The sequence below is a fragment of the Microplitis mediator genome, chromosome 7 (assembly GCF_029852145.1).
Source record: "Microplitis mediator isolate UGA2020A chromosome 7, iyMicMedi2.1, whole genome shotgun sequence".
In the NCBI taxonomy this organism is placed as follows: Eukaryota; Metazoa; Arthropoda; class Insecta; order Hymenoptera; family Braconidae; genus Microplitis; species Microplitis mediator.
Window position 1 is genome coordinate 1,995,871 of NC_079975.1, and position 15,862 is coordinate 2,011,732.

General features: G+C 34.0%; 2 protein-coding genes across 4 annotated transcripts; one reads left to right on the top strand and one right to left on the bottom strand.

The window, feature by feature from the left end:
* The first annotated feature begins 4,581 nt into the window (after window positions 1–4,581).
* Window positions 4,582–13,003, top strand: LOC130670696 (uncharacterized). Of its 2 annotated transcripts, XM_057474116.1 has the most exons (13): window positions 4,582–5,007; window positions 5,160–5,688; window positions 6,706–6,902; window positions 6,974–7,115; window positions 7,860–7,956; window positions 8,037–8,231; window positions 8,347–9,112; window positions 9,537–9,738; window positions 10,327–10,514; window positions 10,575–10,867; window positions 10,976–11,308; window positions 11,596–11,778; window positions 11,844–13,003. In XM_057474116.1, the coding sequence occupies exons 2-13, from the start codon at window positions 5,558–5,560 to the stop codon at window positions 12,000–12,002; spliced, it is 2,886 nt and encodes a 961-aa protein (XP_057330099.1). In that variant the 5' UTR covers window positions 4,582–5,007; window positions 5,160–5,557; the 3' UTR covers window positions 12,003–13,003. The 2 variants fall into 2 exon arrangements, with proteins under 2 accessions (XP_057330099.1, XP_057330100.1); XM_057474117.1 differs by lacking the exon at window positions 10,976–11,308 and having other exon boundaries at window positions 4,586–5,007.
* On the bottom strand, window positions 12,731–15,823 carry LOC130670698 (COP9 signalosome complex subunit 6). Of its 2 annotated transcripts, XM_057474124.1 has the most exons (6): window positions 15,381–15,823; window positions 15,029–15,312; window positions 14,793–14,958; window positions 13,183–13,376; window positions 12,981–13,110; window positions 12,731–12,900 (listed from the first exon to the last, which is right to left on the bottom strand). In XM_057474124.1, exons 1-6 carry the CDS (start codon window positions 15,661–15,663, stop codon window positions 12,830–12,832), a joined length of 1,128 nt encoding a protein of 375 aa, XP_057330107.1. In that variant the 5' UTR covers window positions 15,664–15,823; the 3' UTR covers window positions 12,731–12,829. The 2 variants fall into 2 exon arrangements, with proteins under 2 accessions (XP_057330107.1, XP_057330108.1); XM_057474125.1 differs by having other exon boundaries at window positions 12,731–13,110; window positions 15,381–15,822.
* Between the last annotated feature and the right edge of the window lie 39 nt (window positions 15,824–15,862).

A 15,862-nucleotide genomic window follows, 5' to 3' on the forward strand; every position in this document is an offset into this window, starting at 1 on the left:
TAATTGAATTCTAGTTTTTAACATGCACACTTTTTACTGAACTATTCAATTAAATATCTTATTTATTACGATAACAGAATTTAAATAAATTGACAACGACTGACTGACCACAAAATGGTTATGCTAGACTGTGAAGTGTGAAACTATCCTCCATTAATTTTAAATTACCCACAAGACACTGGAGTCCGTTCAAATTTAAATAAATTTTATATGATACTGAAGTTAGCCGACGTCTAATAATTTTTGAAATTTATTTGAAACGATAAATAGTAAAAAAAAAAATATCTGAAAAAATTGCATTTATAGTTTTTTTAATTTTCTACATGTGCATATTTTTATTTTTCATTTTTTTTGCAATCGATTTGTTAAAAAAAAAATTCAAAAATTTTTAATTGTCTGGTAACTTCAGGATCATAATTTTATTGGCTTACAAAACATCAGCGAAATAAATTATTCGATTTGATAATTTTGAAAAATTTAAACCAATGGGAGACCGTGAAAATGATGAAGCTCAAGTCAACTTCATACTGATCCGTTTTTTTTTTTTTCATTGAGTAGAGCAGCAGTTGATCAATAAATGAGTAATTAAGTGAAGTTTTATTTCAATAGTAAAATTTAAAAAAATTTGGAAAATCCAAAAGTGCACGCCTCGAACGCTCATGTTATGTTTTTTTTTAAAAGTTAAATTTCGAATAAAATTGAATATCCCGCTCTTTTCCCATAGAAATTTCCATGGTAAATATACGGTAATAAAAGTAAAAAAAAAAAAATAAATAAGGAGAACATTCCTAATGAAAAATGGCGGCAGTGTGTATTTGTTTACATGTAAGATTGCCGGTTTTAACCGTAATGATTTATTTTTAAAAAAACGAGAAGGCCTACAGTAGTGATTTTCGAAAGGAACCTTCTTTGCTTATTTCTGAAAATTTTGAAAAAAAAATTAAGTAATTTCGTCAAGTCGTTCTCGAGATATCCGTACCACGCCGTTTTTTTGAACCACAGACTAATGGACGTCCACGATAAATTTTTTTTAATGAACTTTTTTTTATATTAATACATATTAGACAAATTAAAAAAAGTATCAGGATTATTTATTAGTGTTTCAGCTTTATATTGATGTGTTTTTCATAATGTGTAAGAGTAATAGAAAAAAAATATATGCACTTTAATGAGTGAAAATCGTGTGACCTTGACAGGTCGGTTATAAAGCACAACCTCTCCGCTTCGCTTCCGAGGCGTGCAATAAATAAATAATGAAATAAACGAAAGTACAAGTAAATTAAAGATTTACCCAGTCGGAGTTAAATGTTATTTAAATTAAAGCGACGGCATAGGGCCCTCAAGTGTCGGGTGTCGGTTATTGGCGCGGTGTGAAAAGCTCTAAAGAATTTTCTCTTCCGTGGCTGGGGCAAGTGCTTTTCAAGAATCCAAACAAATTTACAACCTCTGATATTTAATTATGCTTACACCCAAATACGGCCACGGCATTTGATTTTCTGGTAATTATTTACTTTATACAGAACTGGAACCATCACCATCACCTTGATACATTTAATTCAAGTACTTTCGCGCTCGGCTGAATATCCAAGAGAAATTAATCTCGTGCTGTTTAAAAAGTGTAAGATAAATTTTAAAATAAGCTCTCTGCTAAATTTACTTACCACTCGGTTTGTTTTTTTATCATAAGCACAATAATTTATTGCCAAGGTATGAAATTTATTTTTATTTATCGACTTGCGCCGTAAGATTTAAAAATAAATAATTTTTAAAATTCAAAATCCAGGAAGTAAATAAAATATCATCTGGCATCAATACGACGTCGGTATTTAATATCGAGCCGATAAAGTATCAGATTCACATGAAAAGATCTTTGATGGTGCAGTTAAAAGTTTAAAAAAAAATTATATAGAGCGCGGGTGATAAGAAAAGAATTGAAATGGCGGGAACCCGGGTGCCTGGAGAACTATTATATTTTTCTTTGCATCACCTGAATCCACAGCAGCATCGAGGATGAATGCACACATGACTGGTGGCATAGTAAGTATCACTCGAAGCAAATGCTCCGGTAGCCGGGATAGGATGCCAGGGTGTGAGGTCGACGGCATTGGTAGTGTAAGTATGCATGGATAAAGCGGGACTGCTGAAAGCTGAGAGCTCTGAGAGACCAAAAGAGAGCTGGTTTAAGAGAGCTACCACGTTTGCTCTTCAGCTTCACCCTCTCGCTCTTCTGCGTTTCTATAATCATCATCACCATTCCTTTCAGACGCCGTACAACACCGGATATACTTTTACGTACAGCCACTGCACTTGTTACTCAGTCACATTGAGTCAAAAGCTGAGGTTTAAGAGAGAAAAATGAGCGATAACCCTGAGCTTTATATGCTGCCTTTTCTCCAGCTCATTTTTTTTCTGGGATAGAAAAAAAATTTCGGTGATAAAATTCATAATTTTTTCATATTTTAGTGCAATTTGGTAGAAAGTTAAAATTTTTATGGCACTCCTAATTACCCCCAAGTTTAATTGTCGTTAACATTTTTTTTACTTCGAGTCAAAATGATGAAGAAAAAAAAAATTTGTTTGAATAAAATTTAACGCGCATTTAAAAGTAAAAGCGTTGAGAAAATGTAAAAATAAATAAATACACTGTAAAAAATTAACGGGGTAAGTTCGAGCGGTGTAGGTGTTAAAATTGGCGGTGTTAAATTTCAACACCGAAAGCGGTGTAAAAATAACGCTGCCGCCGGTGTAAATATTCTTTACCAGTGTTAAAATTTTTTACTTTAAGAATGTGTGTGAGTGTGTTTGAGTGCGTGTGCACGCAAGCGTGTGTGCGCTCGTGAGTTTGAGTGTGTGTGTCAAGATATTTTTTGTGATTTATAAGCTTCCCAAAGTTATTACTTTAAGCCGGCGCAGATTACCTTGCTTTTACACCGGTTTAACACCGCCGAATTACCCCTCCTACACCGGTGTAATTCAATTTTAACACCGGTCTTCTTACAGTGTATGAATTCAAAATTTTTGTTACGACTTATCTTAGACTTGTTGCTCAAAAAAATGGAACGGAAAATGAAATGAATTTAAAAAAATAAAAATACATAAACTAGTCAAGTACACGGAAAGAAAATTATGGGAAGTTTTGCTATGCATTATGGGAATGGTTCCCATAATGGTATGGGAATAGTACCTATACTACTATAGGAATGGTTCCCATATATTATGGGAACCATCCCCATAATAGTATGAGGATAGTTCCCATACCATTATGGGAATGGTTCCCATATTGGGATAGGAACTATTCCTATAATATTATGGGAATTATTCCCATAATGATATGGGAACCATCCCTATAATATCATAAAATTTTTTTTTGCACAATAGTGTAGAAATTTCCCAAAATTTGAATTTTCTTGAATGTTTTGTGCTGACAAAAAATTCTTGTTAAAAATTTTAATGTTTATTTGCCAAATACGATTTTTTTTTTCAATGTTTGAATTTTTGTTTTTATGTTTAATAATATTTCTGTGTATTGTAGAAGTGATTACCACACTTCTTTAAATTAATTTTTTCATGATAATATGGGAACCATTCCAATTGCATTATGGGAATCATTCTCATAATATTATGGGAATAGTTCCCATACTACTATAGGAACCATTCCCATAATATTATGGGAATGGCTCCTATAATTTATGGGAATAGTTCCTATAAATTATAGGAACCATTCTCATAAATTATAGGAATGATTCCCATAATATTATAGAAAGTATTCCTATAAATTATAGGAACCATTCCTATAATTATAGGAACCATTCCTATAATTATAGGAACCATTCCTATAATTATAGGAACCATTCCTATAATTATAGGAACCATTCCTATAGTGTTATGGGTATCATTCCCATAATTATCGGAACTATTCCTATAATTATGGGAAACATTCCTATAATTATAGGAACCGCTCCCATAATTTATGGTCGTAATTCCTATGATGGTATAGGAAAAAATTTCACAAAATTATGGGAACCGCTGCTATAATTTTCTTTCCGTGTAGTAAATTAAAAGTAAATTAAAGCCGGTAAAAAAAATTTAATTAAAGTTAAAATTCAGTTTAATAAAATTCTTTCTCCAGAATTTTCCTTCTGGCTGACTGCTTTAGTTTCAAAGATTTTAGCATACCTCAAAGCTCTCGTTACTACATATACCATATACCCTATACAATATACATTTATAGATATATATACAGCAACTCATACCACGATATGCTAGAAACTGTAATATATCTTTTGATCACCGATGCGTGCATTTTAAGGGATGTCTGTCTTTTCTTATTCTCCAGCGAAGCATCAGTTATATCACGATTACGATTACGATTACGATTATGATTATAATGATGAAAAAGTTTCTACTGTGGGCGTATGTCACAAGTTGATGATCCATGTCAACTAAAGTTACATAAATATTTTGTTGATCTTACAAACATGAAACGACAAACAAAAATAAAAATAAAAATACCAATAGCCAATTTCATAAGAGTAATAAAAATAAACATATCAATAATAATTAATCATCAACAAGTATCGCAGCAATAGCAGCAGCAGCAGACCCCTCGAGCAGACTATTTGATCCAACGTCCTCTCGCTTACGTCATCATTTCCTTCTGACGTAATATCTCGCCGATCGATTATTTTCTATGGGGCATTAAATAAAGCTCCCTTGGTGGCTCTCATCTCCAGTCTATTACAACTTGTACTCGTACAACTACAACTACTATTAATACTACAACAACACAACTACACTTCGAAATTCTATATAGGGTTGGCAGGGCGCCGGCGCCGATCTAAAAATACGCCCGCGAGTGCGCGAGTAGGAAAGCACGGTCACGATTAACGCTCCCGTGGTTTAGACGGTCGACGTCTGTACTATTAACCCGGGGATCAGAGAAGACATCCGCGACTCGTTGTCTTCAACCACCCGATCTCGTGCCGTTCCGTCAAACTCCAAGCCCAGGTAACTCAATTATTTAAATTCAAAATCTCTATCTCCACCTAATCTCACAAATTCAAATCCTTACTGACTCCCGTTCATCCCCATCACCCTCACCCCCATCCCCATCATCACCTCTATTAATTATCACATAAATTTATCATATTTATTCCCAGATTACGAAACAATGGCTGTGCTCTCTCCAGCAGAATTCGCATGACCACCAGACCAAGTCACCGAACTACCTTACGAATATGTCGGATACTTTTTTACCAAACAAACATACATATATATGTACACACAAATGAGTGAACAATCGATCCGCAGGATTATATAAACAGTTAGAAGTCAATATACTAGTGATTGGAGCACGTGTAGGCCACCTAGACCCATGTGTATGTATAAGGACAAGTGGGTGATGCGTCGATGGATTTACGCCTCTCAGAGCGCGGCCTATGTATAAATATATAGATATAAATATATACAAGTTGAGAGTGATGGGTTTTAAATAAAAATAAACAGTAATTCCGGTGGTTGTTTTGTAATAAGAATAGATAATAATAAAAACAGTGACATGGCTCTGGTGATGCTGCCATGTGACTTACCCTGGTGGCCGACTGTAGTAAAACAGCTGGACAAGGCTGCCCTGGCCAGGAACCCCAAGGATCTGATAGACGCGATGCAGCGGATCCACGATATGTGCAAGTATGTATATATTTATGTATATGTATAATTATTGATTGATTGATTGATTGATTGATTGATTGATTGATTGTTGTTGGTGATGTGATGGGTGTAGTTGCTGTTGGGGGCTGCGGCCCTAGATCGCCGGTCTAAATGCATCTTGACCGGAATTATTCACCTACGGGTATCATCTATATTAATCTGGTGATCTCACACAAGTTATTTAGCTTTGTACCAGTTTGCTGGTAGCAATAGAAATGCTACTGCTTTTACTTATTCGTCATCGTGTATATGTAGATATAATACTGTAACGTATTTAACTATTAGTAGTGAGAGAGTATGAACGAGAGCGGGATAAAGAAACTTTGAATTTATTTTTGGATATGTCTTAAATACGTACGAGCAACCTTCGAGGTTCGTCGCACTTTTATGCTTGCGCTCATGCTTATTCTTTATCTTCCTCTTCCGGACAGAACCACTAAGTATATCAATAAATATATATTAATAATATATAATACGTAGTAAACATGCCAATTAGTCTAATGCCAATTTGTAATCACGAATTGTTATCATCAATAAATTAAGAACGTAAATACGCTGAGAAAAAATAACAGAGATATAGTATTTTTTTTTTTTTACGCTATTGGAAATTTAAAATCTAATAGATTTTTAGTGTAAATATTTTAAGATTTCAGGAAAAATCGTTTTTTTAATCGAAGAAATTGGAGCTCAGCTCGCGAAATTTCGATCTTTTTTTTTTGAGTACTGAAAATAAATTTTCATTTTCTTGTTAAGAAAATTATTTTTAAATTAAATATGAGATTAATAATATAATAATTTTAATTGATTTACTACACAGAAAAAAAATATTTTTGGCGCAAAAAAATTTTACTCGCCCTAAGAAATTTTCTGAATTATGAATTGAAATCGAAAATTTTTTGTCTTCATTTTAATCCAGTCTAGATTACTGTCGTGATAAAAAATATATCAAATAAATATTTTAATTATATATATTTATAATAAATTTTTTAAATGCAGTATAAGTCTAGATCCAGACGAAGATGAACAAGATCCCGATCTCTTTGTTGGGTTTGCCAAATTTATTGATGAAGATCTGGGCCCGGGCGAACGGGAGCAAATGTTTGTTAAGACAATACCGAAAATTGTCGAGAGGGCCAAAGCTCTGAGGAATACTAAACCACCGCAGGGACTTTATTTCAGCTTACAACAGCAAGGTATTAACTAAATGTCTTCAAATAACATTTATTATTATTTTTATTATTTATGATAAATTATCATTTAATAGGAGACCACGTGGAATACAGTTACGGCTTCGCTTCATCCCTGGTAGCCAATGCCTTCTTCTCGACTTACCCGAAACGCACAGTCAAGACCCACCCGACATTAGGAGACTTCAATTTCACAAACTTCTTCAAAAATCTCCATCAGTAAGAAATTTAAATAATTTGATTTTTTTTAAAGCTTTCACGTGACCCCGCGGCCTAGCTCGCGCAATTTAAAATAAACTGTGAACTTTGCGACACAAGAGTAGGCAGGAGTTACTAGATATATCCCAGAGGTCACATTGATTTAAATATTGTTATTATGTAGTTATTTAACTACGACCTTTATACGATACATAAAAAAAATAATTTAGCGCATTCGTAATAGAATACAAGTTATTTTAAAATATACCGCCGATAAATTTTTCACGAAAATAAACAACTTTTTTAAAACCCGGGAATTAAAATTTATGTATTTAAAATATAACTTTTTTTTTACTTAAAATTTTAAATTGTTTTTAAATGAGTAAATTAAACATCAATAGGGATTTTATTATTAGCTCTAATGACGCGGAATGACTGTCATTTTTATGTGTAGTTAGATCACAAATTGACTGACAATTGCGTCGAAAATTTTTCGGTCTTTTTTTTATAAAATAAATTCCTAGACAGTATTCAAAAAAATTCTTAAAAAATTTCTTCACTTCTATTTAAATTCGAAACGGCGTTAAAAAATTTATCAGTCAATTTTTCATAAATTAATTTTCCGCGCGAAAAAAAATTGGCGCGAAAATTGCCATTAGATTTAAAAAATGACCATTGGTAAATTATCCAGACGTTAGACAACTTCTCTGCCTTACATCACTAATTAGCTCCCATTCTACAAGTTATTTTTTTTTATATTTATAGAAATAGTCAAAAGATAAAATTACAAAGTATTCTTCAATATTTTGATTTTTTGGAGAGCGATGGAGCACTTGAGGGCCGTATGATCGTGTCCAGGCAGGTAAAAAAAACCGAATTTCATAAATAATTATTACACCGAAATTAATAACCAAATAATGAATTTTTTTGTTTTAAATTTAGGTCATGACTTCGAAGCAATGGCTGACTATCGAAGACTGGCTTGAGAGCAACGTCCCCTTGTGCCCCTTGACGATACGTCATGTCGGACGACTTGAGCGAGTCGATACTGAGACAAAAGTTCTGCATGTTTGTTTTTCAAGCTCGAGATTCGGCGAGGGCGTGCTCGAAGACGTTATTAGCCAAGAAACTGTACATGTAAGTAAGTATTCATTGAGAATAATTTACGTCAATCAATGCGATATTTAATTCTTCATAATTATTATCTACTACTGTTATTATTTTTTAATAAAACTATGAATTATTTATTCAGATAGTAACTCATCCCGAAATTCTTGCTGTGATATTGTCCGTCGAGGCCTTAGAAGACAACGAAGTACTGATAGTCGAAGGTGCGAGACACGTATCAAGAATAAATAACCCAAAGCAGAACAAGGCGACATTTGAAAGCATCCCTAATCCGAACCCCGTAACTATCTGCTGCATGGACGCCGAAAACTATTCAAATTTACCACTTAGACAGTTCGAGGAAGACAATATTCTGCGTGAAATGAATAAATCGCTGCTGGGTTTCCGTCAAAGACATTTACCAGCGAGCCCGACGGAAACAGTCAGCCTGGATGTTGCTTGTGCTGATGGCTGTCCAGTCACGCGCAGACTGTCTCCCATCGGGGAGAGTTTCAGCAGCGCGTCGCCGGAGATCGAAACCGCTGAAGACAAAGTCGTTATCAACAACAATAATCATCACAATAATAATAACAGCAATCGGGCTAATGGAAATTTGTCTGAAAATGCCAGCATGGAAAATTCAACCGACGTCCGTCCTAGGCCTAATGGAAGATCCACGACTCAGAGGTCTCTCAGTCCGGATAAATTTATCTCGGGATATCACAAGAGTCTTAGTAATGTCAGCACACGAAGCAGGTTCATTGTTTTGGGATCTAGTGGAGAAGTGCTGCCGGTAACGCGAAAATCTCTTGGGCAAATGTCTGTGTATGAGAGCTGCAATAGTCAGAGTACTGAAAGTTTCCATAGCGCTAAAGATTCTATGGATGAAGAACATCCGGCTGGTAAATACGGTAAGTTTTATTTTACTACTCGTGTAAAATAATTTCCTAGTTTGTTGTGATGATTTTTTTTTTGTATAAATTATCAAATTAAATTTTTCCTCTATTTATAAAAATTTATTTTCACGCGGTTAATTTTCGCGGTAATTTTACCGCTGGTTTATTGAGCGCAGGATAACAGAAAGTTTCTATGAACGAACGAATATTTGTATTTAAAAAAAAATTGGTCAGTATGCGCGTTAACTTCAGCAAAAGTAAATCGTAAATAAAAAATCCCGACGAAAAAAACTAATTCGACTGTAATTAGTTTCCGTGACCGGGATCTGTGTAATCAGAGCTGGATTTTAGAACTTTAATTAGTTATCAAAGAGCAACATTACGCTGTAACATTTATATTTAAATGAATGGTCTAATAATAATAATAATGTTTATTTAGATGAAGAAGAATTTAAATTAACGCGCAAGTACAGTAATCAATTAGACACACCTGAAAGAAGAGGAACGTTTGCTCAAAGATTAAAAGAAGCACTTAATCGCGAAAGTACTGCTACCGGATCATCTGAAGATTCATCTGGAGAAAGCAGTTACGCTGTTGGAATTAATATCTCTGGAAGTCATGTCGGCGATCAAGATATTAAGTGAGTTATTATTATCCCAGGTAGAAAAATTTTATCTGTTTTAAATCAATTAAAAATTTTAATTTATTTCTATTCAATTTTACTTCTTATTCGTATTTAATAAACACGTGAAATTTTTGAGTTTTGCTCATACTGCAGTCGAATTCCATTAACTCGGAACTTCCCCTCAATCTTGACCCCCACTACGACCAACAATTTTTCCCACCCAGTGCTATACCTTCGTGTCATTCGTGTAGATATCAGTGCGCATGCGTCATCATTGACTTTTCAAAGGGAGGGGGCATCCGTTAACTCGGAAATTCCGATAAATTTCCGCTCCTCCATAGACTAGGTGCCCGAGTTAATGGAGTTCGACTATATTTTGAGACTCGTTTTCAATCATTTTTTAGTCTAGTTTCGGTCGCCTGCAGACAAAAATCAGAATTTTACTGCCTACTATTTTTACTAGTCTGTTTTTTATCGTCTCTAGATCAAAAACAGCTTAAAATTTTTATGAAAATTCAAAGACAGACCAATTAGTACAAATGTAATTTAATTAGACTGAAATTTTTCGATCCGGGATTATTTATTTCTGATATTTATTTAAAGAGTAAGAAGAGGAGGCTCCAGAGGATTCGTCTTACGAGACGAGACTGTTGATGAAGATTTTCTCAAAGCTTCTTTAGAAGCTGAACAAAAATGGCTTGGGAAGTTCAAACAGACTCAGCAGCCGGTTTTACAAAGAAAAGACACCAATAACAGTAGCAAATACAGTTTTAGTACGGAATATAGCTCTGGTAATAGAAATTTTGTTATTATTGATCATTATTGTGGGTATTAATAATATTTGGGTACAGATTTTTGCTCAGAGTTGGAAGAAGTGTATGAGCAATTGTCAAAATGGCTGGACGACCCGATCGTGTCGGACGAAAACCGCGAGCTGGAGGCAAGAGACCGCGCAGTGATCCAGTTCGCGGGCTCTTTACTGAGACGAGCGTTGAGTGAATCCTTCGCTGGGGTGCCTGTCCAAGAAGGAGAACCCCAGCTGCTTATTGGCCCTAATGACGTCCAGCAAAAGCACAAACTGGCTCTGGCTGTGCGGAGTCTCAGTCTTGAGCTCGCGAGGCAGAGAAACAAACGGCAGCAGTCGGTAAGAATTTTTTATTAAAATCTCATTTATTTTTTGGTTTATTAATTTTTGGCGAGGGAATGAGAGACAGTGAGTAGAAATTGTTAAATGAGAAACGAGACTACGCAGGTATCAGAGCCGATAAGCGAACAGGCTGAGGACCAAGACGTCGAAGATGAAGATGAAGATGAGGACCAGGACCAGAACCAGGACCAGGATCAGGACCAGGATCAGGAGCCGGGTGAAGACAATAAATTTTTGGATGCCCTTGAAGTACAAGAGTCTTCAAAGAAAATAGAATCAAACGCAAACAGTAAATGGGCAATTAAATTTACCTCCACAGTGGAACTGGAAACTCTCGTCGAAGAAGACGCAGCGGCCTCTCGTCTTCCTTTGGAAGAAAACTTTGAGGATAAAAACAATAAAATTATTTCTAAACATACGGAAGGAAAAAATCATTTGGTGAATACACATAACAAAAAAAAATAATAATTATAATACTAAGTCTCTCGAACTGGCTGATTAAATAAATAATTAATATTTCTAATAATTTTTCTCGCTCAACTAATACTGTCTCTCATTCTGTCTGACCTAAATCTTAACTCTCACAATATTCACACATGCACACATCTCATAACAATTATTATTAATTTTTTACTGTACGTAACTGTTTATAAATTTAAAAATTACCGCTTAATTAAAAAAATTACCAAGAACATCAGAATTAATTTCCACCAACTGCTCAATAGATACCAGGTGACAGCAGTCCTCAAGACGGAGGACTCCTACCAGTGGCGACGGGCAACTGGGGCTGCGGTTCCCGACTCAAAGGTGATCCGCAGCTGAAGCTGGTGATCCAGTGGCTTGCGGCGTCGCTTGCTGGAGTTCCGCGGCTAATTTACTACACCTGCGGTAATCAAAGTCTGTCAAAGGTAATTTTCAAATATCCTAGAGTCTAGTGAACTTGTTCGTCTATTTATTAATTTATTTTTCGCAGCTCGATACCGTCAGCAGAGTCCTCACTGACAGAAGATGGACAGTAGGAGATTTGTCGACCGCGATGCTGAGGTTCGCGGTCCATACCCTCGAGGACAGAGTCAAGGGCAGGAACAGTCTCTTTGAAGAACTGATTGGCGTTGACAAGCCCAGCCCTTAGCTCACTTGTACTCAATTTAAAAATAACCTGAGCTATCATCAAAGACTTAGTCAATGCGTTGACTTGCTCTCTGGTCTAATAGATTAACAAAAAAAAAGTGTAATACTTTTTGATTACAAGAAACGCACGGATTTATTTTCACGGCTCAATTTATCATAAAATTTTTTTAATCAAGTAAAAGACGATTTTAGATTCAGTGGCAGCACTCGCCTTCGGCTCCAGTAAACCTGACACTTGTCTGAAATCGTCTTATTTTATTCTTCACTGAATATTTACTAGGGTCGACCAGAGCATATCAAAAATATTTAATAATAAATATCTAGAATTATTAAAATATTAATTAATAATAATATTAATAATAATCTAATTATTAAATTGACTGATTATTTTTTTGAACGTCACTCTTTTAACAGGCAATAATCTACAATATATTTTATACAGTTAATATAAACCAAGTAAATGAAAACAATAAAATAAAAATAATGAAAGTCGTTATTTTAATAAATATCAGACAAAATAATAGACTAAGATTTCGTTTCAATAAAAAATATCAAGTGGAATAAAAAAAAAAATTAGTGGCCTGAATAAAATGGTTTTTAAAAAATGGTCTTCCATTATAGGTAATATTGTGCGAGTAACTGTAAAATCAAATAAAATATTGTAGCCTATGATGTATATACCTAGAGTATTAATAAATTTATATTGTATGTATAAAAAAAGTCGATGGATAATTTATAAAACTGAAACCTTTATTCGAAAATAATATTTGGGCATAAGTAGAGATAAGAAATGATAAGCCTATTAAATTTTGACGGACGTAAATAAATCTACGACAAAACATTATTATCCTGAGAGAAAGCGAGCAAGTGGGTGCGTCTCTTATGATTTGTACCTGTTCCTACAATTAGATGCGTTAGTAAAAATAATTTAAAGTTCTTAAACAATCAACTGATTTTCAAAAAAAAAGACTTCGCATACGTCTCATGTGGCCTGGGCCCATTCCAGACCGGTCGTATAAAATATTGAATTTGTTTACGAACTGGTTTATGTCGTTGCAGCCCTTGGTGATCATTCCCAGATAAGTCATCAAGCCAAAATCGTTGCATTGCTGAAGGAAAATATTTTAATTGGCTTATAGATTTGTAATATGATTTGATATCTGATATTAATTAGTACTTACGTTGTAAAAGTCAGCTTTGAATTTATCGCTATTCAAAACTGGCAAGTGATGAGCTAGAGATCTAGCAGCTCGCAAAATTTCATGGTTCGGTGGCAATTCTCCTTTCTCGACAGCACGGAGGTACGTTAAGATCAGTTTCACACGTGAGTATAACATTTTTATGGCACTGTGTTGCGCCATAAGATGTTCAGCAACTAAAAATTTTTATATTTTTATTATCAATAAATTTAAGTAGAAAATATATCAGAAATTACTGTGATAATAAAATATCTATAGCGTATAATTATTAGACTGGGCCAAAAAAATTAACTATTTTTTTTTTTCATAGCTATATCGAAAATATTATTCAGAATGACAAAAAAAAATTTCATGAAAGTTTGAGCCCTTAATATTAATTTTAAGAGGTCTATCATCGCTATTTTTAATTTTAATTCATAATTTGATGTTTTACGTCAGAACTGCTAAAACATTGGAGTAAAAAAAATTCATTTCCACTTATTCTTATGTAAAATTAAATACCCTACAAAAAAGGTTTGATTGAAAATTTTCGTCAGACAAGCCGTTTCCGATTAATGAAGCTTAATAAAGTGATATATTTTTTCGATTTAATATTTTTACTTTTGAATTTTGTAACTGACGAATCAAGAAATATCTAAAAAAAATCATGACAGATTTTCGAAGGAAATTTAATGCTCTACAAAAAAGGCCTCTTAACATTTTTTGCTAAATTCACTCCTTCGAAAGTTATTCATGTTATTGAAATCGTTTTGACTCAAATTCAACCTTAAATGATGATAGACCTCTTAAAATTAAAATTAAGGGCTCAAACAATCATGAAATTTTTTTTTTGTCATTCTGAATAATATTCTCGATATAGCTAAGAAAAAAAAAATAGTCAATTTTTTTGGCCCAGTCTAATAATTATGATAGGAAATATGATTGTAAAGTTAGCGGCCATCTGACAATTTTTAAAACTTTTGAAATTTTTATAAAATTAAAATAAAAAAATGCATGTTTAGAAAACTCAAAATTCAGCACATGCATTTTGTTAAAATTTTATTATTTAATTTTTTTACATGTAATTAAAAAAATTGTCGTATGTCTGCTACATTTACACTCATTACGGAAGTTAACCGACGTCTAATAATTTTTAATTACAAAAAAAATTGAAATATTTAAAAAATTGCACTTATAGTTTTTTAAATTTTCTACATGTGCACTTTTTTTTTTTTTTTTTTTTTTGCGACTGATTTGGAAAAAAATCCAAAAATTGTCAAACGCCTGCTAACTTCAGGAATGATCTTGAAGTTAGCAGACAATTAACAATTTTTGGATTTTTGTTTCAACAAATAAATTACAAAAAAAAATAAAAATATGCACTTGTAGAAAATTTTAAAAACTATAGGTGCAATTTTTTGAAATATTTTTTTTTTTATAATTTATCATTTTAAAAAAAATCCAAAAATTATTAGACGTCGGCTGACTTCAGTATCATCTTCAGGATCATGTATAGATTTTTTTATCCTAATTTAGATAATTAATTTTTCACCCCAATTGAAAAATATTAAAACTCAAAAAATAATGAAATAGCTGTCAATTATTTTCAATACCTAGAGAGCTTTCCCCTTGTTCATTGCTGCACATTCGCGCAACATGATCGACACCAATTCTCTCAGCTTCTTCAGTAGCCAAAGTATAAGTTAAAGGTACAAAAAGCATCGTCGCTTCCCCAGCAACAAGATCAATAACAGACTCGTACATCGCTACAGACAATTGCTAAAAAAATAATCATTTATAAGAAAAATCACCAATAACTCAGTCGCCAAAATAAAAAATAAAAATTTACATCCGGATTTTTAGGTCTCGGGTCGAGTTTCAGCAGGACAGGGCTCTCGTTGATGCCGCAAATTTGCCTGTGGACACTGATGTCCCTGTCATTGGGCATGTCTCCAGTGGTATACCAACCCAGGAAGTCCATGTCGCTGAACACCTGCTTGAACTGTTCTTCCTTGGTGTTGTAATAGTCTCTGTCAATAATAACATCAGTGCCAATCATCGTGAACACCAGCTCGAATGAGTTCATTATCTCTATGTGTCTTCCTTTCTGTTTTCCAATCAAAGCTCCGTAAACTGAAACCATCATCAAGACCATCAATAATTTTCCAGATAAATTTAAAAAAATGATGACAAATTCCTACCTAATTGTTCACTTCCTTCCTGTGCCCGTAACCTGGTCCAGTGTTCACTGACGTTCATGATAACTAAGGGATGCAAACTGACAGATACTGACCCCAGAGTTCCAGAGGATGCCATCACACGACTTGAGTTACTTGTAGAGTTTGAACTTCCGGCTCCTGCTGGTACCGGTGCCGCTTCAGGAACCGGCTGGTTCACGACTTCCATGGAACTGGACCCGTTGTCCAAGACGACGTTCTCGTCAACCTCCATCTCTCCCGCATCTTGCTTTGACGTACCACTCATTTTACTAAGTATTTATATAAATATAACTACAAATATAAATAATTATTTTTTAAACTTCAAAGTAATAAATAAATTAATTATCGTTGCATATTTTTCTCGCCGATTTACCACAAGTACAAAGTCTAGGTTAGAATCAAAAATAATCTCTCTTTTGTCTTGGGTTGCGCGCCATCTTTGAAATAAAGTTGCGCATGCGCGG